This window comes from Hipposideros armiger, unplaced genomic scaffold, assembly GCF_001890085.2.
Source record: "Hipposideros armiger isolate ML-2016 unplaced genomic scaffold, ASM189008v1 scaffold_431, whole genome shotgun sequence".
NCBI lineage: Eukaryota > Metazoa > Chordata > Mammalia > Chiroptera > Hipposideridae > Hipposideros > Hipposideros armiger.
The window spans coordinates 990,763-1,017,979 of record NW_017731781.1 but is presented as its reverse complement, the minus strand read 5'-3'; the positions used below and the strand labels follow the sequence as shown (position 1 = coordinate 1,017,979).

The 27,217-nt window shown below is 45.9% G+C and overlaps 1 protein-coding gene across 8 annotated transcripts in view; it reads right to left on the bottom strand.

Annotated features, from left to right (window-relative positions):
- The window catches only part of MINK1 (misshapen like kinase 1), a 52,499-nt gene that overhangs the window by 16,863 nt on the left and 8,419 nt on the right, over nucleotides 1-27,217 (bottom strand). For all 8 annotated transcript variants that reach the window (XM_019664871.1, XM_019664872.1, XM_019664874.1 and 5 more), the window contains exon 2: nucleotides 222-287. In XM_019664871.1, coding sequence (XP_019520416.1) covers nucleotides 222-287 — 66 coding nt within the window. The remainder of the gene's footprint in view (nucleotides 1-221; nucleotides 288-27,217) is intronic.

Here is a 27,217-nt window from a genome sequence, read left to right as displayed (position 1 = left end):
AGTTCTAAACCCAGGCCGAGGCCAGCCGAAACACCCCACTTCTTGCTGCTTTCTTCCCTCATTACTTTTATGCTCCTCTCCTCTGTCTCCCCTTTCCCAGGGCCCCCAGCCTCTGGAATCTCCCAAAGTCCTGCAAATCTCCTGACCTGAGGCCCACTTCTTCCACCCCTCTTGAGAGGACCCCATGGAAGTCAGTCATGCTTCTGCACCATTAGTCTCACCTTGTACACCTGTCCATAGGTTCCATTGCCGACCACCTCTACCAGCTCAAAGATTCCAGCAGGGTCCTGGGGGAAAGGGGGGGAGGAGGAGAGAAAGAATAGTGTCAGGACTTCAGAAGAAGCTCTGTAGTTAGGTAGGGGAAAGAGGTACTCAATCAGGAGAGGAGAGTGAATACTAGTATATAATCAGGGGCCTACAGGGGGGAACCCTGATGCCAACTACCCTTTTTCTAGATTGGTTCCGAGTTCATGTTTTATGGGGAAAGTCAGAAGGAGATGAGAGAAAACAGAAGCCAGAGCCCAGACAGCTTTTCAAAGATATGTTCCTGATTTCAAACTCAATGACAAACTCTGTAGCCTATCTGCAAAACAGGATGCTCGAGTACCCACCTCTGGGGGTGGGTAAACTTTAAATGAGGCAATGCCCATAAAATGTTTAAGACGATGCCTGGCACAGAGCGTGTGTGCAATAAAAGTTACTTACAATTATTATTTTTTATTTTTTAAAAGCAGGGATAAGGAAAGCTAGCAGGGAGTCAGTTTGAAAGCCACCATTCTTTTGTCCTGTTCCCCCTTCCCAGTCCTCTCCAGACCAAGGGCTTCCCTGAGCCAGTGTCAATGGCATTTGGGAGGGTAGAAGGGACCTCCAGGAGGGAGGGAGAGCAGGTGACAGTGAGAGGGCCACTGGGAGAAGGGAGAACTTTCAGTTCCCGCTTTCCTGAGCCAAGCAGTGCCAGGAGGAGAGGGCCCGAAGGGCTCAGACAAAGCCTCCAAAGAGGCTCATCGCCTGCAGGGCCGAGAGGGGGCAGCCGGGCTGAGCGGCACAGCTGCCCGGAGGCCACCCACACCCTCCTGGCAGGACTTCTTTTTTGAGAGCGAGTCAAGCTGGGAGGTGGAGCTGCAAGCTGAGAGCAAGCCAGTGCCGTGCTCCCACAGACTGAGCAGGTCCCCTCCTGCCACCTGCAGGACTGAGAGGGGAGGCAACAAAGTGAGAATATCACTTAGGAAACAAACTCTCCAGGCAATGCTTGGGCCTCTGTGCTGATAATTCTAAAAGTATATAATCTAAAACTCCTTGCTCTCTGATTTTGAAAACCAATATAGATTTCTAATAAAACCCAAAATACCCCAAACAAACCAAAAGAATCCTTCACCCACGGAAACAGGACCATGAAACATAGCTGGGGCATGTTGGAGACCAGGGAGACACCAGCCCGAAGCTTTGGTTTTTTTACAGTGTCCTCACTGTACACTGTCTCTGTCCATTTTCTCACATAGGGGAACTGCAGGATTAAAAATGTACTTCCCCTATCAGAGCATGTATTATCATGCACTATAGTTGTGTATTTACTTGTCTGTAAAGTTCTGGAAAAAAGGGACTGGATGCTCCTCGCTCACCAGTGTGTCCAGCACCTAGCCCAGGGCCTGGCACACACAGCAGCCTAAAAGAACACCCCAACCTGCTCCAGGGGGAGGCTTGATAAAAGTTGAAGAGGGTTCTTCCTATGAGCTCTGAAGGGGCCTGGGGCTGACCAGACCAAGAATTTCGTGGTTCTATGTTCAACTATTTAGCTCCAGCTGAAGTTAATTAAAAAAAAAAAAGCCTTGAACAGGTCTAAAAAACACAGCAGGAGCCACAGGAAAGGGAGATACTATCACTGCAGTGTGGGGGGCTAATGAGAGGTTTGTCTGAACCTGAGAGCTGCAAGGAACCTGGAAGAAGGTATCTTGTCTATCTGTAAATCTAGACTTAGAGAAAGGGAACACGATTTCCTAAAAATCTCCCCCAAAGAAAGGCTCATTCATTTTTGGGGCCTCTTACTTCTGACTGTTGGGAAGTCCTTTCTTGCATCTAACTTAGTTCTTTCTGAGATATGCAGAGACAGGAAAAAGGACTCATGGTCATGATTTTATGGATGCTCCTAATCTAAGAGAGAAACTGTGATGGACCTGTTAAGAGTCATGACGATACACCACCACAACCTCCAATCAGCACGAATAGATTTAATTTTGTAATCTTAGCTCCAAATCTCTCTCCTTCCCTATGTTTGGGAGGCACAGAGGGATGAAAGAACAGTCTTTGAGGTCAGACACACTGGGTTCAGATATTGATTTAATGGTTTCAAAGCCTGTTTCCCGACCCACAGGCAAGGGTGACACCTACTTGAAAGTTTATCCTGAGAATTAGGCTGAAACCATGCATGTGACACAGCAGTTATGGTATCTAACATCCTTCAGAGGCCATTCTCTCTCCACTGTTCAAGAACAGCACCACTTTCCACGCCAAAATCCTGCCTCTATACCATCCTCTACTCCCCTTCCTCCCTCCTCCACATCATAGTCACCCTCTCTTTTCTCCCTTCAAAATGTCCATTTGTCTCTCCCTCTCAATTCCTTAAGGTGCAACCCAGACCAATCCTTTCTATGCTCCCTCCTGGAGCTCCTGACTCACCACTCCTCTTCCTTCTGCTGCTGCTGCTGCCAGATTAACTCTCCTAACACGGTACTTTCCTAATTTTATGCTTCTGCCTAGAACCAGCATGGCTCCCCAATGCTTACAGAAGAGAGTCCAAACACTTCAGCCTGATAGTAAAGTTGCATTATTATTATTATTAAGTATTAGCCTACCAATAAATATTTTCTGAGTGAGTGTCTACATTTACCTGGCACTGGGCTAGGCCCTAATCAGGGAAAATCTATAAGGTAACTTTCTCTTCTTTCATTCATCCATTAAATATTTATTGAGCACCCAACTGAGTGACGATTCCTCAATTAGGCACAATGGGGAGCTCAGCGATATATGAGAAACATGCAAGGTCCCTCAAGGACCTTCTAACTTTATAGACAGGCCAAGTACCCTAATGTGGACACGTGGCAGTTTATGATGATTATATGCCGTAAGAGCAACTGAAAGCACTCAAGGCATTACAAACCCGCTTGGTGTAGCGGAAAGAGCACTGGAGAGTGACTTTCTAGGAAAAGCTGTGTCTCCCTGAGTAGGTATTTCACTGTTTGGGGCCTCATCTTCCTCATATAAACTAAGAGGGAGCTGGATTGGGTAAAAAGCCTATTTCGTAGTTTCAGGTGCCGGAATTAAATTCAGGTTGGAAATGTCAGGCAGGCTCCCCAGAGGAGAAGGTGTCTGAGCTGGTTTTTGGAGGCTGGCTAAACTTTCAATCGGTGATAAGAATTAAAGAGTGGAGAAGGCCATGCCATGTGGAGGGACAGCAGTTGGGTTTGGATATTGAGTTTGAGATATTAGGGGACCCACAGGAGTAAATGCCTATCAGACACTAGAAATAAGGGTCTGGAGATAAAAATTTAGAGGACATTCACGAGTGTGAGAGCTGGAGACAGGAGACAAGATGTCCAGGGAGAGTGCACGGGGAAGAAAAGAAGAGTCATGGCTAGCCTCTGAGGAATGGGCACATGCTCCACACTGGAAAGCAGGAGAACAGACACCAGAGGAGGAGATGGTCAGAGAGAACTGAGGAAAACAGCACTGACTGAACACCTAGGAAACCATCGGGAACCTCTGTGGGAGCTGCTGCTGACAGCACAAGGCTGGAGAAGACGGGGGAGATGAGGCAGTGAAGGCTATGGGTACAGTACTCTCTCGGAAGAAGGCTAACTCTGAGAGGAAGCAGGGAAATCAGGTAATGGCTAGAGGAGGTAGCAGGGCCAGACAAAAGGGTTTTCAAAATAGGGAGGGTCTCTCAAGCTTGTGGGAGGGAAGCAGCCAGAAAAAGAGGAGACTGCTGATGCTTGATGAATTGATTTTTTTAATGATATATGCATGTACGCATGTTATGTATGTATTCCGCAGTAAGTAAACTATTTCCCACTGGTTAACACTGATAAAATACAACAGTGCCTATTCTCTTATACACATACCCAGACATTCAGAATGCCCAGAAATGCATTACAGTTCAAATACGATCTATTTATGCATTGATCTGGCCTCAAATGTGGGCCCTTCGAATATGCGCCGGTGTGTTTGGTCACCCTGTTTGATGGTGATTTAGAAGAGGCACCAGCAGAGGGAGGTGTACTGCTCCTGGGAAGCTACTAGGTGGCCCTGGCTTGCCCCCTGCACGTGGGCAGCTCTGTAGCGATGCTGTTGTGGGCCTTTCTCCAGCAGTCCGATTCTTGTCCAGCCAGCTGCTGGGAGGGTATGGGTAACTAATGAGAGGAAGGAGAGCGGGCAGGAAGAGATGAAAAGTGAAGGATCCTGGTCTGTTGAGGTAAAGAGGAAGGAAGATGAGGGACCTCCACAGATCCCTAACGATCTCGACTTGCAGGATTCCGTCAGAGGGAAGCTCGCCTGCTAAGTAGGAGTAGGGGCCTGAATGTGGTGGAAAAGCTGGGGAAAGATGCTACACAAGGTGCTTTAGGGTAGTGGTTCTCAAACGCTACAGTATGCAAGAATCGCTTGGGAAGTAGACTCTTAGTATTCACTTCCAGAAATTTTGATTTAGCACCACAGATCTGGGATGAAGGAATCTGTGTATTTAACAGATCCCCTGGGCGATTCTAATGCAGAGGACAGTAGACTCATCTTGAGAAACACTGTACTTTAGGGAGTTACTAATAGGTGAATGAAAGGTATAGGACTATCTGGGAGCAGTGGGGATCTGTGAAGTCAGGCGGCATGAGCAATGGAAGGCCAGCATCGCTGGGTGATCGACTACAGTGAGTATAACAGCACTACAGTGCCTCTACCCTTACTGCCCAATTTTTACACTGTTCAAGTGCCCATTCATGCCTAAAGATCACCTCTCTCCTGTCAGCCAAGCCAAATCCCAAGGTTTTGTGGTTTTTTTTTCAGGACGTCCTTCTTCTAGCCCACAACATGCTCTTCCACCCATGAATTTAAACCTCAATTTCATCTCCACTGTGAATTTAAGTTTCTCAAGATTAGGACCAAATGGATATATTTTTAAAAAATAACCTAAGGGGCCGGCCGAGTGGCTCAGTTGGTTAAGAGATCACTACAGAGTGCGAGCTCTGAGCAACAGGGTTGCTGGTTCGATTTCCGGCCTGAGATGAGCTGCCAACAGGTGGCAGGATGGCTCAAAAAAAAAAAAAAAAGAAGAAAGAAAAATAATCTAAGAAGACAAACTTGTTAACTCTTGACACTTCTATTCAATGCTATACTGGAGGTTCTAGTGAGGGCAATTAGGCAAGAAAAAGAAATAAAAAGCATCTGGATTGGAAAGGAAGAAGTAAAACTATCTTTGTATGCAGATGACACAATCTTGTATGTAGCAACTCCGAAGAAATCCACTAAAAATCTATTAGAACTAATCAATGAATTCAGCAAGGTTGCAGGATACAACTGCATTTCCACATACTACAATGAATAATACAAAAATGAAATCAAGAAAACAATTCCATTTACAAAAAGCATCAAAAGAATAAATTTAACCAAGTAAGTATTACATGTGTACACTGAAGACTACAAAACATTGTTGAAAGAAATTAAGGAGAACCTAAGTAAATGGAAAGATATGCCATATTTATGGATCAGAAGACAATATTGTTAAGCTCTACAAATTCAACTATCAAAATCCCAACTGGCTTTTTTATAGAAATTGGAAAGCTTGTCCTAAAAATCACATAGAAATGCAAGGGATACAGAAGAGACAAACAATCTTGAAAAAGAAGAACAAAGTTGGAGGACTCACATTTCCCAATTTCAAAACTTACTATAGAGCTACAGTAATCAAGACAGTGTGATACTGGCATAATGATAGACATACAGATCATTGGACTAGAATGGAGAATCCAAAAATAAACTCCTAATTTATGGTCAATTAGTTTTGACAAGAGTACCAAGACCATTTAATAGTCTTTTCAACAAATGGTGCTAGGACAACTGGATATCCATATGCAAAAGAATGAAGTTGGACCCCTACCTCATACCATATAAAAAATAACTCAAAATGGATCACAGACCTAAAAATGTATGCGTTAAAACCATAAAAGTCTTAATAGAAAACATAAGGGTAAATCTTCATGAACTTGGACTAGGCAATGATTTCTTTCACAAACAACAACAAAAGATAAATTGCACTTCATTAAAATGAAAAAATGTTTGTGCTTCAAATGATACCAACAAGAAAGTGAAAAGACAACCCAAAGAATGGGAGGAAACATTCGCAAATTACATATCAGATAAAAAGGGAGTTGTATCTAGATAAGGGGCTTATAACTGATAAGAGACCTGTATATCCAGAACATAAAAAGGACTCCTCAATAATAAAACAGCTTAACAATAAAAAGACAAATAACCCAATTAAAAAAATGGGCAAAGAATCTGAATAGACATTTCTCCAAAGAAGACATACAGTAGCCAATAAGCACATGAAAAGATGTTCAACATCATTAGGCGTAGGGAAATGCAAACCAAAACCACAACAAGATGCCACTTCACACTCAGTAAGATGGCGAGGACCAAAAAGATGGACAATAACAAGCATTGGTGAGGACGCGGAGAATCTGGAACTTTCATACAGTGCTGGGGGGAATACAAAATAATGCAGTCACTTTGGAAAACAGTTTGGCAGTTCCTCAAAATGTGAAACAAAAAGTAACACATATGACCCAGCAGTTCTACTCCTATGTAGATACCCAAGAGAACTGAAAATACATGTCCATACACAAAAAAACTGTACATGAAATATTCACAGTGGCATAATTCATAATAGCCAAAAAAGAGAACCCTAAATGTCCATCATGGATGTGATATAGCCATACCATGGAATATTATTTGGCAATAAGAAGGTATGGAGTAATGATACATGCTACAACATGGAGATGAACCTTGAAAACATTATGTGAAATTGAAGCCAGTCAAAAAAAGCCACATACTGTATGGCTCCATTTATGTGTAAGACCCATGACAGGCAAATCCAGAGACAAAAAGTAGATTAGTGGTTTCCAGGGGCTAGATGAAGGTGGGAAAGGGTAGTGACTGCTAATGGGTACTGGGTTTTTGGGCTGATTAAAATGTTCTGATATTAGATAGTGGTGATGGCAGGTCTGTAAATACACTTTTTTTTTTTTAAATTGGGGAATTGCGGGAGGGGTACAGTGTTGAGGAATTGGAGAGGGGGACCAGCCAAGTTGTTGTTTTCAATCTTAGTTGTAGAGGGCGCCAGTTGCCATCTGGCTGCCTGTTGGCAGCTCGTGGCCTCTAAGCTCAAGGTTCTGTGTTACAATCTTAGTTGTGGGTGGGTGTAGCCACCATGCCATGTGGGAGTCGAACCCGGCAGCCTTGTTGTTAAGAGCGCACGCTCTATCCACTGAGCCATTCGGGCGGCAGCTCAGCTCCAGGTGCAGGGTTCAGTCTTAGTTACAAGTGGGCATAGTACACCATCGAACAGGCAGTCTTGTTGTTAGGAGCACATGCTCTCACTAGCTGAGCCATCCTGCCACCTGTTGGCAGCTCAGCAGCAGCTCAGCTCAGACGCAGCGTCACTGGCCCATGTGGGAATCGAACCGGTGGCCCTGTTGCTCAGAGCTTGTGCTCTTTTTTTTTTTTTTAAAGATTTTTATTGGGGAATCGGGGAAGGGGAACAGAGAGGTTGCTGTCCTTTAGTTCTTCAGTCTAGTTGTGGAGGACATCGCTTCCACTGGTCCATGTTGGTATTATCACTGCGCTCTTCCCAGCTGAGGCAGTGGCTTGCCGGCCATTGGACGGCTGCTCACGGCAGCTCACGAAAGCGTACGCCTGCTGCTGGCCAGCCCCACTGCAGCCTACACCGTCACAGGCGACTCACGGCAGCCCAGCTCCAGGTTGAGCTGTTATTCACCATCTTAGCTGTAGAGGGCGCAGCATCACTGGCCCATGTGGGATCCAAACCCGGGCCCTGCTGCTTAGAGCTGGCGTCCCAAGCCAACTCTTAACCAACGTGCCACTTGGCCAGCCCAAGAGCTCGTGCTCTTGTGCTAACTTTTAACCAACTGAGCCACTCGGCCCTGTAAATACACTTTTAAAGCATTAATTTTGTAGTATGTGAATTGTGTCAATAAAGCTGTTATTAAAAATAATAATCCTGAAGGGAGTCAAAAGGTACAAACTTCCAGTTAGAAAATAAGTCATAGGGATGTAATGGACAGCATGGCGACTATAGTTAATACTGTATTGTATATTTGAAAGTTGCTGAGAGTAAATTTTAAAATTTCTCATCACAAGAAAATAAAAATTCTCTATGTATGGTGTCGGCTGTTAACTGGACTTACCATTGTGATTGTTTCCTACTATATACATGTCAAGCCATTGTGTTGTACACTTGAACCTAAAATAATGTTGTATGTCAGTTGCAACTCAATAAAAAATAATAATTCCAACAGCACCTCCCATAGCACTCAATAAATTATTGTTGATTAGAGACAATTTCCATTCTAAGAAAGCTATCCTACTGACATGAAGGGAGCTGCCAAAGTGCTTCTGGTCTAATAACACAAACGAAAAAGTCCTGAGACAAACACAGAAAATGAGGAAATACAATCACATACATGATTAAATTAGGCAACTTGGTTTCTATTCTTGGCTTTGCGGCTAACAGGCTGTGTGTTTGGGGGCAAGTTACTTAACTTCTCTGGGTTCCCTTTCAACAAGATAGAAAATCTTTCTCGTTCTAACTCTGATTCTAAAAGCTCAAATCCATACTCCATGACGCTGCCAACCTAATGACTATGTATTACTTCCTTACTGTGTGCCAGGAGCTATGTTAGGCTAGGAAATATGGTAGTGAATAAAATGGAGTAGTCCCTGTCGTAATGGTGCTAACATTCTGTTGGGGAGGCAGACATTAAATAACTCAACAATTAATCGTTTAATTTTAACTGTTGTACGTCTTACATGCTATGGAGAAGTACTGGGCGAAAAGAGAACAAACTTGACCAAGTCTGGGGAATTAGGGAAAGGTTCACTCAGGACAATATACTCGTATTTAAGCTGGGGTTTAAAAGCATTCCTAGTACTGCTCTCCTCTGAGCAATGAACGCTATTATCTGTCCCATTCTTGTGGTCCTTATCTTTACTATCTGATGAGCTCTCTCTGATTTTGTCTCAGAGGTCTCTCTCATTGCCCACCTTTCCCCATACCTCAACTAAATAGCTAGCAATTTTTGAACATTTTGTTTCTGGTACTGTTGAGCACTTTAGAAGTACAAGTTCATAACAAACTTTGAGGCTGGTTGCTGTTGGTACATTTATTTCACAGGTAAGGGCCGGCCGAGTGGCTCAGTTGGTTAAGAGCTCGCTTAAGAGTTTGAGCTCTGAGCAACAACGGTTCGAGTCCAGCCCGAGCTGAGCAGCCACTGAGCTGCCAACAGGTAGCAGGATGGCTCAGCTAAAAAAAAAAAAAAAAAGAGGAATATTTCAAAGGTAAAAGAAGTTTAGAGCAATTAAATGACTCGCCTAGAGATAACACACAGCCAGGAAGTGGTGGAGCCAAGGTATGACCTCAAAAATTTGACTCCAATGCTTGCTTTGCCCGGCTCACAGCTCCTGTTGCCTAAGGGACTATGTGTTCAACCATTTGGTCCCTTTGTTGCCCCAGACATAGTTCATGTGTCCAAGAAAAGGGTTCCTGATCCAAGGATAGCCATCCCAAGACTGAAGAGAAAGGATGAATGAGGACAAATTAGCAAGGACAAATTCTCCCCTCAGGCTTTCCAATTAAAACCCAGAGGGAAGATGCCAGATAGTAAGTACACAGAGAGCCAGGACTGGAGAGGCCATTATTAACTCAGGTAAAGGAAAGCTGAGGACAAAGCACAGAGAACAAAGCGGAGTGGAGGGAGAGGGAATGAGAGCAGCAGGATGGAAGTGGGAGAGAGATTGCCTGATTTGTTCTAGCTGTTCCCTGGTGTCACTGTGAATCCAGAACAAACCTACAGTTCCAGTTCCAAGGACCTGGCTATGCTGCAGTTCTGCTCAGATGCTAATGAGATTCTGGACCTTAAAGCAAATAAAAACTCATATTGCTAGCCACCAGTGTTCTAAGAGCTTTACACATACCAAAACTCCATGACATTGGTATTATTATTAATCTGCGAGGAAACTGAGGCTCAATGAAGGGAAGTAACTTACCCAAAACCAAACAGCTAATTAATTGGCAGAGCCAGGATTTGAACACTCATAGCCTGGCTCCAGAGTCTATGCTACAATTATTCCTTTCTTTGACATAGCTTGAGCAGGTTCCTTGTAATCAAACAAGCCAGACCACAATATCACTATTTAACTTTTCACATGATAATGTCTCAACTCCCCAAGTAGAACAGAAGCTCTTTAAGCGCAGGAACCAGGTGGTACCTGGGTACCACACAGTATGAGAGTTATGCAGACTTGTGCTGATACAGGTGTCTGAATGGAAAATAACAGCAGTGGGCCAGCCAAGTGGCGCGTTGGCCAAGAGCTGGCTTGGGACGCCAGAGGACCCCAGTTCAGATCCCACATGAGGGCCAGTGACACTGCCCTCTACAGCTTAGATGCTGAACAACAGCTCAACCTGGAGCTGGGCTGCTGTGAGTCGCCGCTGGTAACGGCATAGGCTGCAGACCCTGCTGCAGTGGGTTGCCATGGGCTACTGTGTGTAGCCAGCAGCCAGCGTGAGCAGCTAGCAGCTGCCGTGAGCGGCCGTCCAGAAGCCGGAGACTGATCTGCCTCACCTGGGAAGAGCGCAATGATGGTGCCAACTTGGGCCAGTGAAGCAACGTCCTCCACAACTAGACTGAAGAACAAAAGGACAGCAACTTGTCTGTTCCCCTTCCCACAATTCCCCAGCGCTGTTCCCATCCCCCAATTCCCCAATAAAATTAAAAAATAAAATAAAATAACAGCAGTTATGTTACCTGTGCAGGCCAGAATCTGTGTCATACACAAAACTACTTTTATTACATAGTGAGCAGGTGAAGTAACAGTCTGTGGCTGCTTTCTTTCATTCATCAGAACTGGTGTTACTAAGCATTTCTTATCCTCCATATTTTATATACATGAAAACTTTATAAAGCCTTCCATTGATGGAGAGGCTGTGGAAGGCACCATAAAAATGTTGGAATCAATTATTAAAGAGTAGGGCTCTGAGACAACTGACAGACCCCCTCATGAAGGTCAAAGCCAGTCAGAGATCTGTTACACGGCACTGTGCTTTACAATGTATGATGTCACTGACGATTTATAATATACACACAGATATGAAGAGACAGCACTGATGTTAACTGAAAAACTCTCCAGGTAGATGGAACTCCATGTGCAATGTGCAATTGAACTTGCCACGCACATAGTTACTGACAGACAGCTCATTCAGGATGTTACCCTCACAAGATGGGAAATGCCGTCGTCTATTGTTTTCCTCATAGCACCAGGTATGTTTTTGAGTATGCATGAGGTACTCAGATGATTGTTGATTTAACATTTAAATGCCAGAGCAGGCGTTTGGTCAAGGAAAGCTTTCTGAGAGAAGTTGAGGATAAAGAGCTGGAAGGAGAGAAGAGGCATCAAGTTGGGTGGGTAAAGAGGAGACAGCCTGAGGGTGCGCAAGGGGTCAGAAACGGACGAGTGGTCCATTCAGACTCTTCCCCTCTGTCTTAAATTCTGCTTTAATGATGTCAAGTGTGCTGATCTCCCCAGCTAGAGCCCAAGGACGTCAGGAAGGCACCACTTAATGCTTCAGAATCACCTGGCACTTGACACACATTATGTGCTCCATAAAGGTAAGCTGAACAGTTAGGCCCAGCGCCTTGATCCTTCCCCAGATGCCGACTCACACCTTCATCATGGGCTCTGCTCACTAGGACCGGCCAGGAGAGTACGGGGTACAAACTGGCTGTGGGCCCTTTCTTCCTTGTTCTGCTGATCCTCAAGGGGCTCCCTGGGCCCCTCCCGCAGCTCATATCTGGAGAAGGAACTACAGGGAAATGGCGGGCACAGCTCTGACAAACAGCAAGGCAGTTATTCTGACGCCTGGGGTCCAGCACCAACTGACATTTCCCTTTCCCTTCCTGAAACCAAGAAGTCATTTTAATGCAGTAGTAGGACAGAATGAGCTAAGGTTAAAAATGAAGGCCATGGGCCAGCCGAGTGGCTCAGTTGGTTAAGAGCGCGAGCTCTGAGCAACAGGGTCGCCAGTTGGATTCCCACATGGGCCAGTGAGTTGCCTGAGCTGAGCTGCCACTGAGCTGCCGCTGAGCTGCCAACAGGTGGCAGGATGGCTCAGCTGGTGAGAGCATGTGCTCCTAACAACAAGGTTGCCAGTTTGATTCCTGCATGGGATGTGGGCTATGCCCACCCGCAACTAAGATTGAACACGGCACCTTGAGGTGAGCAGCCCTGAGCTGCCGATGGGCGGCCGGATGGTGACTAGACTTGGAGCTGAGCTAGCTGCGCCCTCCACAACTAAGATTGATTGAAGGACAACAACTTGGCTGTTTCCCTTCACCAATTCCCCAACACTGTTCCCCTTCACCAATTCCCCAATAAAATGTCTAAAAAAAAAAAAAAAATGAAGGCCATGACTATTTCCCGAGAGAGAGGATGCAAAAGAGTTTATGTATCAACTGTTTCAGGATTACCAAGTCACAGTCCCGTTCAGAGGCTGGGATAGGGTGGCAGAGTGGGTACAATTGAAGCTCAAGACCGAAGGAGTAGTGACGGAAGGCTACAGGACAAGTGAAGGAGAGAAGGTGAAAACCCTAACGACTCCCTTACAATTAGTGTGTGGATACCTAGAAATGCACAGAAGAGGTCTGGAGTCATAGTGGGAGCTAGGAAGAAAGGGGTAGGAGACGGAATGAGCAAAAGGAGGCAAGCACCTGAGATTTGGGGCCACATTTCTTGGAAGTGGCCCAGAGCTGGCAGATTAGAACCCTGGCTTCCAGTCCTACTCCTCTAACAATATGCTTCCTCCCACAGATGGAGAAAGTCATCCGTGCTATGTCTGCTTTCCATGTACATGAAACCCCCCGAGGGGGTACAGGTGCACTTGTTTTTTTTTAAGTACTTTAACAAAACCAAACTTATTATCAATATTAGCTGGCATTTTTTTAAGTGCCTGTCCAAGAATGCCTTCTTAAATCTTGGCTCTACCTTCCAGGAGCTTCTAAGTCAGACATCAACACAGAGTAAAGAATAAACACGGTGAGGAGAGTTACATATGCTAAAATATACAAGATAAGATTGCTTGTAAGGCAACTGCAGGAGAGGCAGGTAGGATAGGAAAATGTATCCTCCACTTTTTTGTTGACCCATTAGTCTTACAATTACAGAATTTCAGAGCTGGAGGGGTCCAACCATTAAGAATTGCAGGAGATCCTAGGAGGCTGCTAGAATGGCAGAGAGAATGAGAACCATAAAGCCTGGGGAGGGGCTGAAAGTCCTTGGGAAAGAAGAGATGAGGGAAGGACTGGTCTCTCCTGTGCTTCAAGCCCAGCAATGATTATTCACTCGAATATGCCCTGGCAAGTCCTGCTGCTGTAACCGGTGCAATTCCCAAAACTAGGCAAGGTGCCATCCTACCCCCAACAGAGAAGCAGCGCCAGGAGGTGGGGCTGCCCTGGGTTTGGGGGGATAGGAGGACAAGGGCTGGGGGAGGGGGCCACAGCCCCATCTCCTCCCACTTACAGGGGACAGGCCCACTCCTATTGCCAAGCACACCAGGACTCCACAGAGGACTAGAGACTCAAAGAAACCTGTGCTAGAGACAAACAGATGGGGGAAGGGGGAAAAAGAATGACAGGGCCACTAGGGAAAGAGAATGGGAACTTGTGGTCTATAGAGGAAATCAACAAGAGCTGGCATGAGAGAGTCCCAAGACAAACAACTCCCTTGCCCTGGAAGAGCAGGGCTGCCAGGGCCTGTGGAGCCTCTATTTATCTGGTACTGAGACTGGGCTGGGCTGAGAGGCCCTCCCGCCCTGAAGAAAAAACAATAGGCCTGTTTTCCTGAGCTCTTCCTGTGACCTAGAAGGCCCACACAAAGAGCAAGAGGGGGGCAAAGGCAGTGTGGTACCAAGGCACAGCCTGGGGGAGGGGGCCTTCCACTTCCCAGGTCCTCAGTGGCCTCAAAGCCACGTCCAAAAACCCCGATAATCTAAGTGCTTAAACAGTGACAGCTATGGAAATGCAGCTTTAAACCCCATCCCTTAGGCCCACTACCAACCAGGTTACTAACCCTAAACCCCTTCTAAAGGCGATACTGTGAAGCCACCACCAGGGGAGGGGCTGAGGGCCTGAGAGATGAGGGGCAGATGGGGTTAATCCAACAGTTTCAAGTCCCACAGGGACAGACGCTTTACTCAGCACTGGCAGAGATATGGAGTAAGGGGGTATTCTGATAGAGGGGTAGAGACTTAGACATCTTTCAATTAGCTGTGAGTAGCTACAGAATATGTGTGCATCTGTGCACATGACAAAAAATACAGGAGAGTGTGCATGTGTGTGTAAGAGAGTATGTGTGTAAGAGGAAAAAAATGGGAGTGGATGTGTGGGCTGGGGATAGAGAAGTGGCAGGAAAGGTTTCCATTATGTCACCTCTTCCTTCCTACCCAAGCAGACAAACCAGACACAGCCCCAAGGAGCCAACTGGTCCAGATGCCTGCCTTTATCAACAGGAAGTGGCCCTCCAAGGCCTGAGTCAGTCTCCTCTACCCCTAAGCCAACCAGGGAAAGAATGTCACACTACCCCCATTCCTACCCCACAGGGCTCAGTGTGGAAAGCAGGCCCAAAGCCAAAGCAAGAAAAAAATGAAATATTCCTATGGTGAGAAAGGAAGTCCATGGAGGAGAGGGATCACCAGAGCACCTCCTCACTGAGCCAACAAACTGGAAGGAAGAGAGAACAAAAGGAAGGTTAAAACCCTCATCAAGTCCCCATTGTCCATCAAGTCCAAAAATAAACTGGAATCTAATAAAGCCTTCAAAAAACTCCGTTTCCCAGCTTTCATCACTTTTCCCACATCATCATTGTAAAACTGACTCTCCACTCTGCTCTGGGCTAACCTTACCTCTCACACTGTGAAACAGAATCGGATCCTTTTATTCTGGTTCCACACTGCGAAGGACTAGTCCTCTGTTTATCTATTGACCACTATATGTGTTTTGAAGTGTTTTCATGGGAATGGAGCACAGGAGCGGAGGACATCAAGTAGGCTCGGAGGGGCAGTGGAAAAGAACTAGGAACGATGTGCTGGGGGAACCGTAGCCTTTAAGTCACTCCTCCTGAGTCTATGCCAGAAGGACACAAACATGACCATGAACATACATGCTTGCAGATACACGCGGAAGCAGAAACAAGTTCAGACACGACACATACATGAACACAAATACCATTCTAATCAGAAACCAGTCAGAACAGAAGGGGCACTGCCTGAGCAAAGGAGGCTAAGAGCAGTTCCCCTCCATGCCTCCATGCCCAGGATCCCCACAGATCTGGCTGCTTCTGACAGGGGCCCTGGGCTGGTCCTTTATCCAGACTAGGGGTCCTTATGGCTGAAGAGGCACACAGGAGGTGGGTGGCTGACACACGGAGGGAGCTAGATGAGAGAGGTTTTTGGAAGAGTGCAGAGGAGAGAAAGTCAGGCAGTGGGGGAGGGAAGGAAGGAGAAGAGGGACCAGAATTCAAGCAGCCTTGTGCTGGTTCTAAAATGGCCGCAGGCAAGGCAGGGGACAGATGGTCTCTTCCTGGTGCTGAGACGGAGAAGTGGGGAAAGGGAAAAAATAAATACCACCACAGTCAGAAATTTAAAAATAAACCAAAAAACCTAAAAGATAAACAGCTTGCTTCTGAAGTTCCGCCTGCCTCCAGAGCCTTCCAAGGGAAAACAGCACTGCAGGCCTGGGAAGACAATCCCTAGCCACTCCTGTGGCCAAGCACACCAGGTCTAAAGACTGCTGGTGGTCATTCTAGCCATCGCCCTGTCCAGTCATAAGATCTTGCAAAGTTTTCTAGGCAACTGAGGCAGTATCTTCCCTTTTCCTCTCCAATACTCATTTCCTAAGTCTCAACTTTTTAAGGCCTTTGCTTTTCAAATGTTATAAGCTGTCAGAACAGTTTGATCTTGGCTCTGCCACAAGAATCGGTTTCTTTCTGCGGCCAGCAGAATCAATTTCATCCCCTCACTGCTGCCATCACCCAATTGCCCAGCACCTCACAATCTACAATACGAGGTGCCTTCACAGTCATTATCTCATTTGCACCTATCCCTGTAGTGAAGCCAGGCAGAAATTATTACCCCATTTCACAGATGTGAAAACCAAGGCTCCAAGAAGTTAAATGTTTGCCTTGCTAGAACTCAAGCCTGTTTAATCCTCTGATGGCAAAGCCAAGGAGGTTTCCCATGGTCTGGCCCCCCCAACCCCCACCCTCCGGCTCTGTCCACTAGATTCTATTCACTATCCATGGGCCAAAAGGTTCTTCCTCAGGCTCAGATCTGACTGCCTTACACCTGATTATCCCAGAGACAGTTTATCTGGAGCTTTGCCAATTCCCATCTTGGGGTCATTTTGTTTCTTACTAGTAGTGTGGGAACAAGCCTGAGAGGCAAGAGCCCTACACTCTACTGGATTTCCTGGTTTTCTAATATACCAAGCCCTCACTCTTCCAAGTGCATCACGCCCCTCGTTACCTAGCTGTCCCATGCCCATCCTTCCAGACCTCAGTGTACACCTCACCTCCTCCAGGAAGTTTCCCTGGCTATTCTCTGCTCCCACAGTACTCTGTACTGCCCCTTTCATGGGGCCAATTACATTTTTGTGATTGATTCTTTAATTGTCTGTCTTCTCTGCTAGACTAAATTCTTGGAGGTCAGGGCCACATCCAATACCTGTCTGTTGAATGAATAAATATGGAAATAAAAAAAGGTGGTGTTATCTACAAAAATCTTCCCCTCTCCCTAGCACATGGTTTCTAACTCTAGTTTTGGGTTTATCCCCATTATTCCAAAATAATGCCTGAATATTCACTTAAAAGTAATGCACTAAGGCAGCTACTAAAAGTGAATCCTTTTGTCACGTGAATCAGCACTCCATAATTTATATACTTGGTAAATATGTATCATTAGAAAGTGGACTTTCTTTATCCAATCGTCTACTGATGGGTACTTTAGGTTGCCTCCATATCTTGGCTACTGTAAATAATGCTGCAAGGAACACAGTACACCTGAAACTAATATAAAATAATATTGAATGCTAACTCTAATTGAAAATAAAAAAAGAAAACACTTACAGCAGGGAACTCCTATGTTGTTGGCAAAACCCAAATGGGAACATTAAAAAGGACCGAAAGACCATAGGAAACAACAGGGCAAGGAGAGATAAAGGGAAGGCTTCCTGGAGGAAAAGGGAGCTAAGCATTCCAGAAAGGAGAAAGAAGGGCGCAGAGGCTGCGTTAGGTGAGAAGGACAGAAAGTGGGCCCACCTCAGAGGACAACTTACAGGAAGGTTCAAAATCGTAAGAGGATAACTCAGGGACAGATTTTCATAGCTGAGGCAGAAAGAAAACCAGTCAAATGGAATGACAGGGCATGGTTAGTGTTTATACTTCACCAAGAATCAGAAGGCCTGGGCACTGGTTCTGCTTCTTTCATGTGGTTTAGGAGAATCAGCAACTCACTTAACCTCTCAGAGCCTCTTTTCCTGATCTACCCAATCCCATCTCACAAGAATTCATGAATGTAAAACATTTTGAAATCTATGAAGTGCTACAAATTTGCACAGTCATTATGAAGAGACTGTCTCCCACTGAACAAGCAAAAACTGTCTAACTTAAATGTCCATCGATGATGAATGAAGATGTGGTACGTTTACAATGGGCTACTTACTCAGCCATAAAAAAGATAAAATATTGCCATTTGTGACAACATGGATGGATCTTGAGGTTATTACGCTAAGTAAGTCAAGACAGAAAAACACAACAACTGTGTATTTTCACTCATATGTGGAATATAAAACAAAAAGGAAACAAGACAAAAACAAGCTCATAGATACAGACAACAGATTGGTGGTTACCAGAGCGGGGCGACTGGAGGAAGGCAAAATGGGTAAAGGGGGTCAAATACATAGAAACTAGACTTTTGGTGGTAAGCATGCTATAGAGTATACAGATAATCAAATTATGTTGTACACCTAAACTTATATAATGTTATTAATCAGTGTTATCCCAATTTTTAAAAAATTCACTTGTAAAAAAAATATGATTTACTAAGATTGGTGGAATTTAGAGTGAAGAGTGGCAGCGCGGGAGAAAAGAAACAAGACGAAAAAATAGAATTAAAAGGAGGGCAGGCAAAAGAAAAGGGAAAAAATAAGATCTATGGCCTTGGAGGTAGGGCTGAAAGGAGCAGGGAGGAGTCCCTGGGAAGCAGACACTAGGGAGAGCAAGAAAGGGCAGAGTATGAAGCAGGAGGAAGCAGGCAGGGAGGAGGGGAGATGTCAAGCCCATTCAGGCTGGCAGACACTAAGCTCACGGAGGAGGACAACAATAATCAGGGGCTGGATAATAATAAGGCTTCTCACTGCCGGTTTTCAATTGCAGCACAAACAAATCATTATACCTCACTGCCAACCTCCTCCTGTGGGAGTCAGGTGTCCACCAATCCAAGGCAAGAAGACTGGGGAAGCTTCATGGCCAAGAAAACCCGTGATCTGTCTTACCGCCGTATTACTTCTAGTTCCAGATGGAAAACCAACCAGCCGCCATGAGAGAGAACTTAGGAAAGAATTCTATGAAAAGAGGACCTGGAAGGAAGGGCAGAGGGCAAAAAGCTGAGTCAGTTGGGAGAAGAGAAGGTGAAGGGTAGGCCAGCAGGGAAGGGGAGAAAGGACTGTCTGAATCACAGACTTAGAAAGAAAGACCAGGATTATTCTCCAAAGGGCAAAGACCAGATAGTCTCTGGCCCCACCAAGGACCAACTCAGGATAAATTACAGCCCAAGGGATATAGGAGAGACAGAAGAAGGAAATTTCCCAACCAGCAGGATAGAGCAAATATGCTCACCCAACTTTACACCAGGCCCATCTCTCCTCTTTCTCTTAAGAAACCTTTACTGCCTGGATTCTTATCAACTCTAGGGCCCAGTAAACCAGTTTGTGGACACTAGACTGTGGCAATGAACAAAACAGAAAGGGTCCCTTCCTTCGTGGAGCTTACAGGAAGCAGGCACTAATGACACAACTATTACATAAATTCAATTGTGACAGACTATAAAAAAAAAAAAGTACAGAGCACTATTACAAAGATTAAAGGGAGGTCATGATGAGGGAGGGAGGCCAAAATAGGCCTGCTGGGGAAATGATATTTAAGCTGAGACCAAAAGGGTAAGTAAGAGTCAAGCAAGCAAAGGTCAGGGAGTGAGGAAGGCCCAAGTCTCTGAGGCAGGAAACAGTCTTAAATCTCCAGGCAAAGCCTTGTGAGGAGCCAAGAGGCCTTAGCCACCCAGGCAGGAATCTGTGCCTTTCCACAAAGCACTTGACGCATTTTTGTCCTGTCTCTCACATCCGAACAAAGCCGTGTATCCCCATCAGAATGTTCCCAAGGGTGAGGTGCAGGTTTTTCCCCTGAGGCTGAGTGCTTCCTCTGGGTGGGCCCCCGAGCTTTTACACAGAAGGGTAAGCAAGGCCAGAGTGATTGCCCAGCTACTGCCAGAATTCCTGAATCAGGGGGCAGGACAAACAGGAGTTTCAAGTTCAGATATTAGATTTTGAAGTTGCTCTTTCTTCCAGTGAAGCTGGAAGACTTTCAGATGGTAGGAAGCTCTAGGGCAGAGACAGGGAAGCCAGGCTCATGAATTCTATGCCTACAGCCGGGGGCTCCGTGACTCACCCACCCACAGCCATTAAGATAGAGCTCAATTGGGTGATTTTCTCTTTCCCAAAGAAAATACAGGAGGAGAAGAATATTAACAGAACCCCAGGAGTGACAGCCTGTCTAGGCACTTTCTTTCACAAGAGCAATCGGGCAGCTACCACCTATCTAATGAGCAGTTTCCAGACCCCATATTTTACCCACATTTTAACCCTTGCAACAGCCCTATTAGGTGGGTCTTTTTTTGACAAATGATGAAAATGAGAGGCATGGGGGTAGTATGGACCCTGCCAGAAGTTGCGCAGTGACAAAACGGTGTGACCTATGCTTTAGGGGGTAAGTGATGATGGGGAAGGCCCCACGCTTCCGGTCCATCCCTATCTTTAAAACCCAAGCGAAAATTCCCTTTCTTCTCAAGTCAATCCTTACCTGGTCTGACTCCACTCCCTTAACACTAAGAGACTCAGGAAATAGTCTCTGGAGTACATATTCTGAAGTTCAGATTTTGAACAGTCCTTTCAAACCTTTTCCTGAACTTTCCCTTTATCTTTTGTCCTGCCCAGATGCCCAGTCCCCAGGCCCACACTCCAACTTCACCCTCACCCTGAGATTTCTACACAGTAGGTGCTGCTGTTTGTCACACCAGCTCAGTGACATTATCCTCAGTTACCCAACCCTGGCCAACCTCCTCCCCCAACATCCTTCTCTCAGCTCATTTGCTCAGCTTCACACAACCACCACCCCACAAGTGCACCTTTCTTTATATACACTACATTGCAAATCACACATCTGATATTTAGATGCTTAAGTCAGTGTTGTGAACAGACCACCCCATATAGTAGGCACTTAAAAGATTTTTAGGGAGGGAAGAAAGCAGGAGAGGACTCCTGGGTCTAGAAGGACCTTGGGGATCATCTGGTTCAGTAGTTCTGGAAGGAAATCTGCATCAGAGCACCTGGGACAACACACACACACACAGAACAAGGCCCCACCCTGGATGACTGAATCACCTCCGGAGGCAGGGCCTGGGCATATGTGGGTTAAAAAGCTACCCAGATAATTCTAACTGAGCCTGTGATTCAGAGCCACTATGCTCATCCCCTCATTTTGCAGACTAGGAAACCAAGTCCTAGAGAGGTGACACTTATCCTGCAAACTAGAGATGGGACTGAAACTAGGACCAGGTTTCCCAGCTCCTAATGCCATGCTCACTCCATATATCGCACTGCCTAAGCTCCAACAGCCATTCTTGTCAGCTGGGAGCTCTCTGGAGACCATCAGTTTAACCCAACTGAGGAGTTTAGGAGGCCAGCGCAGGGGATCTTGGCGGCAGCAGGGCATTCATCATTGGCTTGTGAAACACACCTCATCTACACAGAATGCAACTTAAACCCAGACTGACCAAACACATGGGAGCCCTTCTATCTTTTGGGGACAGGGCAATACAGCAGAGTGGTCAAGCACAAGACTAGCCCTGAGACCCTGACCTACTGCTGGCACCTTAAAAAATATAAGACGGCCCATGGATGATGCTCTGCTTTAAACACAGGGACTTATATTACTTTTTAATTTTATTAGTGATGGTGATGATAATCATATGCAGGCAGTGCATACTGGCAGGCTATATATAGGGTAAGGAAGGCAGTGTTTCTAGGAGTGAATGAGTGGAGCATTCCTTCATTCAAACTTTGAGCACTAGGGTTAGGTAAAACCCTAATTGAGCCAATTTTCCTTGGCTCAATCCAAGGAAAATAATCAACCTCAATTCATACCTGGCTCAATCTAAGAGAAAAGTAGGTTTTCGAATGCAGTGAGAGGGATTGTGGTATGAAGGGCCATTCAGTATTGGGCAGACCCTGGAAGATAATGCTAACTATGTCTAGCCTCTTCCTGGTGTGCACAAAAGACAGGGGGAAGGATTATGAGTCCTCAAGCTTTCCCTCAGTCCCTGGGATCCAACACAAGGACTGGTTATCAAGGGACACAGCCCTGAACAGTGGATCCTAAGTTGTCACCCACAACCTACCAGCTCTAGGCCTCTGTGGCCTGGATTTTGACCTGTAAGGCCAGCATATCTACAACATGAGGCTCTCCTGCCTTCCTCTCTCCCTGGATGACTTGCGAGCCAAGCCTGTGTCTCCTTCCTTTTTTCCTCTTTCCCCATGAAGGTCAATGAATAAACTGTAAATAGTGTGGACAAAGGAAAGTGAGGAGGCCAGGCAGGCACTGAATCAGTCACCTCCACTTTAAAAACCCAACTCAATTCCAGGTCATGCTTTGGGTCTGTCCAGGGGTGTGGACACCACAGAGGGCTACAAGAGCCTGGCCCAACTCCACACTGTGCAGGCCTGAAGGACCAGAAGGGAACATCAAAGGGGCCTAAAAGGCTGCCCGTGGTTTTCCCAAAACATCTTTAGCAACTAACCACCTTCTTCTCCCGTAAGAATTTTTTAAGCCTGTTCCATTGCCCATCATCCCACAGAAGACAAGCATCCAAGCTCACACTACCTGATATTAAAAACCTACCCTCCCTTTACTTGATGTCACCCACACACGAGCTTTCAGCACCTTGAAGGGTTCCTAACAATATGTGAACACAGGCTAGTTAAATAAAGCTTCCAGCCAGAGATGCACCACTGGCCACCCCTTGGGAAAGGAGGAACATAGAAAGGACAGAGACACTCGACTGGGTCCAGGGTACTCATCTAAGAGTGGTTTTCTTCTACTACAAGGGAGACGCCTGTTAACACATATACCCCTCACACACCAATGCAGAAATGCTACATTTTATTATCTTCATCCCCTAAATGACCTTCTTTCCAACTTCCTCTAGCACTTACCCACCAGGCCGCCCAGGATGAGGAGACAGAAGAGCTGAGAGCAAACTAGATGATGAATATAGCACAACAAAAGAACCAGAAAGCAAGTCAGAGCTGGGAGATGACAAAAGGAGCTGAACAAGGAAGAGAAACCCTTAATTTTTCTTTCTGCTGCCTAACCCTTTTGTGAGTCTATGCAGCCATTTCATTTAAAATCCCTCTCAGAGGCCCATCACCTCGCATTGGAGCCAGAGGGAGGGGAGTGTTCTGTGTCAGCTGATGACACATGGACTTCTCAGACAGGTCACCTCACCTGACTCAACGAATATTAAGCATCTGCTATGTCAGGCATACACAAAAAGGGAGGAGACAGAGAATGGTGGCTGCCAAGGGTTGGGGGAGGGAGGAATGGCGAGTTCATATTTAATGCGTACAGAGTTAGTCTGTGATGATGAGAAAGTCCTGGAGATGGATAATGGTGGTGGTTGCACAACAATGTGAATGCACTTAATGCCACTGAACTATACACTTCAAAAGTGGTTAAAATAGTAAATTCTATGTTGTGTATATTTAACCACAACACATTTACCATTTTAACCATTTTTAAGTGTACAGTTAGTGTGGAGGAGGTTGACACAACCTTCCTCTTCTCCCTCTGAAGAGCAGGCCTTCTTCTGAATCATTCAACTCTCTTTCCTCCTGAGTAAATATTCTTAATTCTTTTATATGTCTTTCCTATCCTGTCATCAGGTAGCTCTGACCAACAGCCTAACATTCAGAAATCTCTCTCAGTTCTGGGCACAGGCCCCAGGAAGTTTGTATTCCCAGCATGTGCCCACCCATGCCAACCCACTAGCAATTCCCAAAGGCTCAGGCTAAAGTCACTTATTTCCTCCTCTTCTCAAAAAATGTCCCAGGTATATGAATAAAACCAGTCCTCTACCAGGCCGGCCGAGTGGCTCAGTTGGTTAAGAGCTCGCTCAAGAGTTTCAGCTCTGAGCAACCGCAGTTCGAGTCCCGCCCGAGCTGAGGAGCCGCTGAGCTGCCAACAGCTAGCAGGATGGCTCAGCTTAAAAAAAAAAAAAATAGTTCGCTTGGGATGCCAGCTCTGAGCAGCAGGGCCCCGGTTCGGATCCCACATGAGGGCCAGTGACACTGCGCCCTCTAGAGCTAAGATGGTGAACAACAGCTCGACCTGGAGCTGGGCTGCCGTGAGTCGCTAGCAACAGTGTAGGCTGCAGTGAGGCTGCCATGGACTGCCATAAGCTACCATGAGTGGCTGGCAGCCGGCATGAGCAGCCAAGAGCCACTGTGAGCGGCGTCCAGTGGCCAGCGACCGATCTGCCTCACCTGGGAAGAGTGCAATGATAATACCAACTTGGGCCAGTGGGGCGACGTCCTCCACAACTAGACTGAAGAACAAAAGGACAGCAACTTGTCTGTTCCCCCTTCCCAATTCCCCAATGCTGTTCCCCTCACTCAATTCCCCAATAAAATCTTTAAAACAAAACAACCGGTCCTCTACCAAAACACAGAGCCAGACCGTATCCCTGGAGGGCAGTAACCATTCTTCATGCAGGCTGTCTCCAATCCATGAAACAGGTCATATTCCAAAAATCTCCAACTACTTTACCACAGAAACATTATGGATGGTGTGATATCCCTAAGCCCACAAAGTCTGTTTGCCACAGGTCACAGTTTACAATTAAATCAAGGAGCAAACAACATTGCTCAAAGCACATAGTCTAGAACAGGGGTCAGCAAACTTTTGAGATAGAAGAGCTGCCAGGGGTCAACAAACTGCGGTTCCACAAGCCAAATGCAGCTCTTTGGGTATGTACATGTGGCTCTGAAGTAAAATTGAAAATGAAAATAAAACTATCATAGTTTCATTTATAAAATTTTTAAAGGGTATTAATGACATAATGGTGATTATGTAAAAATATATTTATGGCTCTCGAATACCTTTTAAATTGTTGTGGGCCGACCAAGTGGCGCATTGTTTGGGAACTGGCTTGGGACGCCAGAGGGCCCCGGTTCGGATCCCACGTAGAGGGCCAGTGACACTGCCCTCTGCAGCTAGAATGGTGAGCAGCAGCTTGACCTGGAGCTGGGCTACCGTGGGTCGCCGGCGACAGCGTAGACTGCAGCCCCTGCTGCAGTGGGTTGCCATGGGCTACCGTGTGTAGCCAGCAGCCAGCGTGATTGGCCAGCAGCCGCTGTGAGCGGCCGTCCAGAGGCCAACGACTGATCTGCCTCACCTGGGAAGAGCGCAATGATGGTGCCAGCTTGGGCCAGTGGGGCGACGTCCTCCACAGCTAGACCGAAGAACAAAAGGACAGCAACTTGTCTGTTCCCCTTCCCCCAACTCCCCAGCGCTGTTCCCCTCCCCCAATTCCCCAATAAAATCTTTTTTAAAATAAATAAATAAATAAAAATAAATTTTTGTGAGGGACAGGATTGGCTCTTCCAGGGGTCAGCAAACTTTTGAGACAGAACGTACCCAAAGAGCTGCATGTGGCTTGCAAGCCCTGGAACGTCAGCTCACACTGCCCTCTCCTCAACACGTACCCACACATACATGTACACCCTCCCACCTGGGAACAGGCCTCCAGCAGCACAGGGTGAACCAGCTCAAGTTTAGAGTCTGAGTCTAAACCTGGGCTCTTCCACTTACTGGCTTGTCCAACCTTACACAAGTCATTAACTTCCAAGTTCTTTAGGCCTTGGTTTCTTCATCTTGAAAATGAGGATCTCATCATCCACCTCAAAGGGTTATTGTGAAGGATAACGAGATTACACAGGAGAGAATCCACTGCATAGTAAGTGTTCATTATTATTCTTATTCTAACCCCAAAACACCTTCTGAAATGCACACACATTAAAACATAAATGACTTGTTATCACAGCAATCTTTGTTCTGAACTGAAGAGAGACAGAAAAGGGCTTACAACAGGTCTAAAAGGGATAAAGGAACTGACAAACTTCTGAGCCACCTGCTGCCTGTCCCCCCAACATCACTTTGACATGTGGGTCTAGGTAGTTTCCACAGTGTAGACTTTGTTAAAGTTACAGGGACTTTCTGTAGTTTCTCCAAATCTGAGCCGAAGATCAAGAGCCAATCATCCTCTACTCTCCTAAGTTAGATTAGGAGATAAGAGAGAAGTGGATGGACAGTTTCATCAGCTTGTACCCATTAGCAGCTCTACTCCCGGCCATTCACCCACCCACCCCACCCCCAACCCAAAGTTGTTTTTCTCCAAAGAATACAGTAGGCAAGTTACCTTTTACCGTCTGGTTACTCCCCTGGAATTTGAGTAATGACACTAACTCATGACACCTCTGTCTTCAAGGAGACAACGGTAGGATGAAAAGACCCAAGAGAAGGATAAATGAACATGCTCGCCTCTCTCAAACACTGTGTGTACACATCTTATCTCTGCCTCATGCTGCTTAGGCTTTGGGGTGCCCCTGTCCGATTGTTTTCTTGAAGACTCTTTCCTAAGCCACTTAGACTGAAAGACCAAGTACTACATGCTTCAGCCACTTTCTTACAAATGTGTCTTGAAAGAAAGAGTGGGTGGGTGATGAAGAGAGAACATGAAAATCTGCTTCCTTACAGTCTGGCTTGGAGCTGGCCCATTTTACCTCCTGAAGTGTGCTGGCAGACAAATAAAAGCTCTTGGAAGAGATATGTGCCATACATAAAAGTAATTTAGAACCTACATTCTTCTTCCCACCCAAAAGAAGAAAAAGAGGTGACTTTGGAACTATTGGGTTGTCGGAAAAGTCATGACACATTTTTGCAACGAAAAACATAGAAAAAAATACGTCATGACTTTTCCAACAACCCAATATTTCTGACTTCATGAAAGAAACCTGTTTAGTCCTTCACCTGACATTTTTCTCATCCCTAACAAGTTCACAAGAGGCAGTATTGGAAATTTGGGTGAAAAAAGTTTTTCAATGTGCTGCCCCGACTTTGCAGGGTGGTTAACATCCCCAGTCCCCACATACTAAATGCTGTTAGTACTTCCAAGACATAGTGACCTCCCTCCTCAACATTTCCAAACACCCCTGGAAGGCAGTGCCACCGCAGTTGAGAAGCACTGAGTACCTGTGTTGTTTGTTTTGTGTTGCGCAGGTGCCCAGCATATGAGGTCGGACAATTAAGTTCACGAACTCATCCTAGAAAAAGTGCTACATACCTCATTGCTGAATATCACTACTGTCACCTTCAAAGTACTCCCTTTGGGAAGCTATGCACCAATGCTAGAGCCTAGTCCACCCTTCAAAGCAATTTAGGAACTCTTTTTCTGGAATGGTCCTCAGAGCTCTTGTCCTATTACCCTTGATGTCATCAAAAT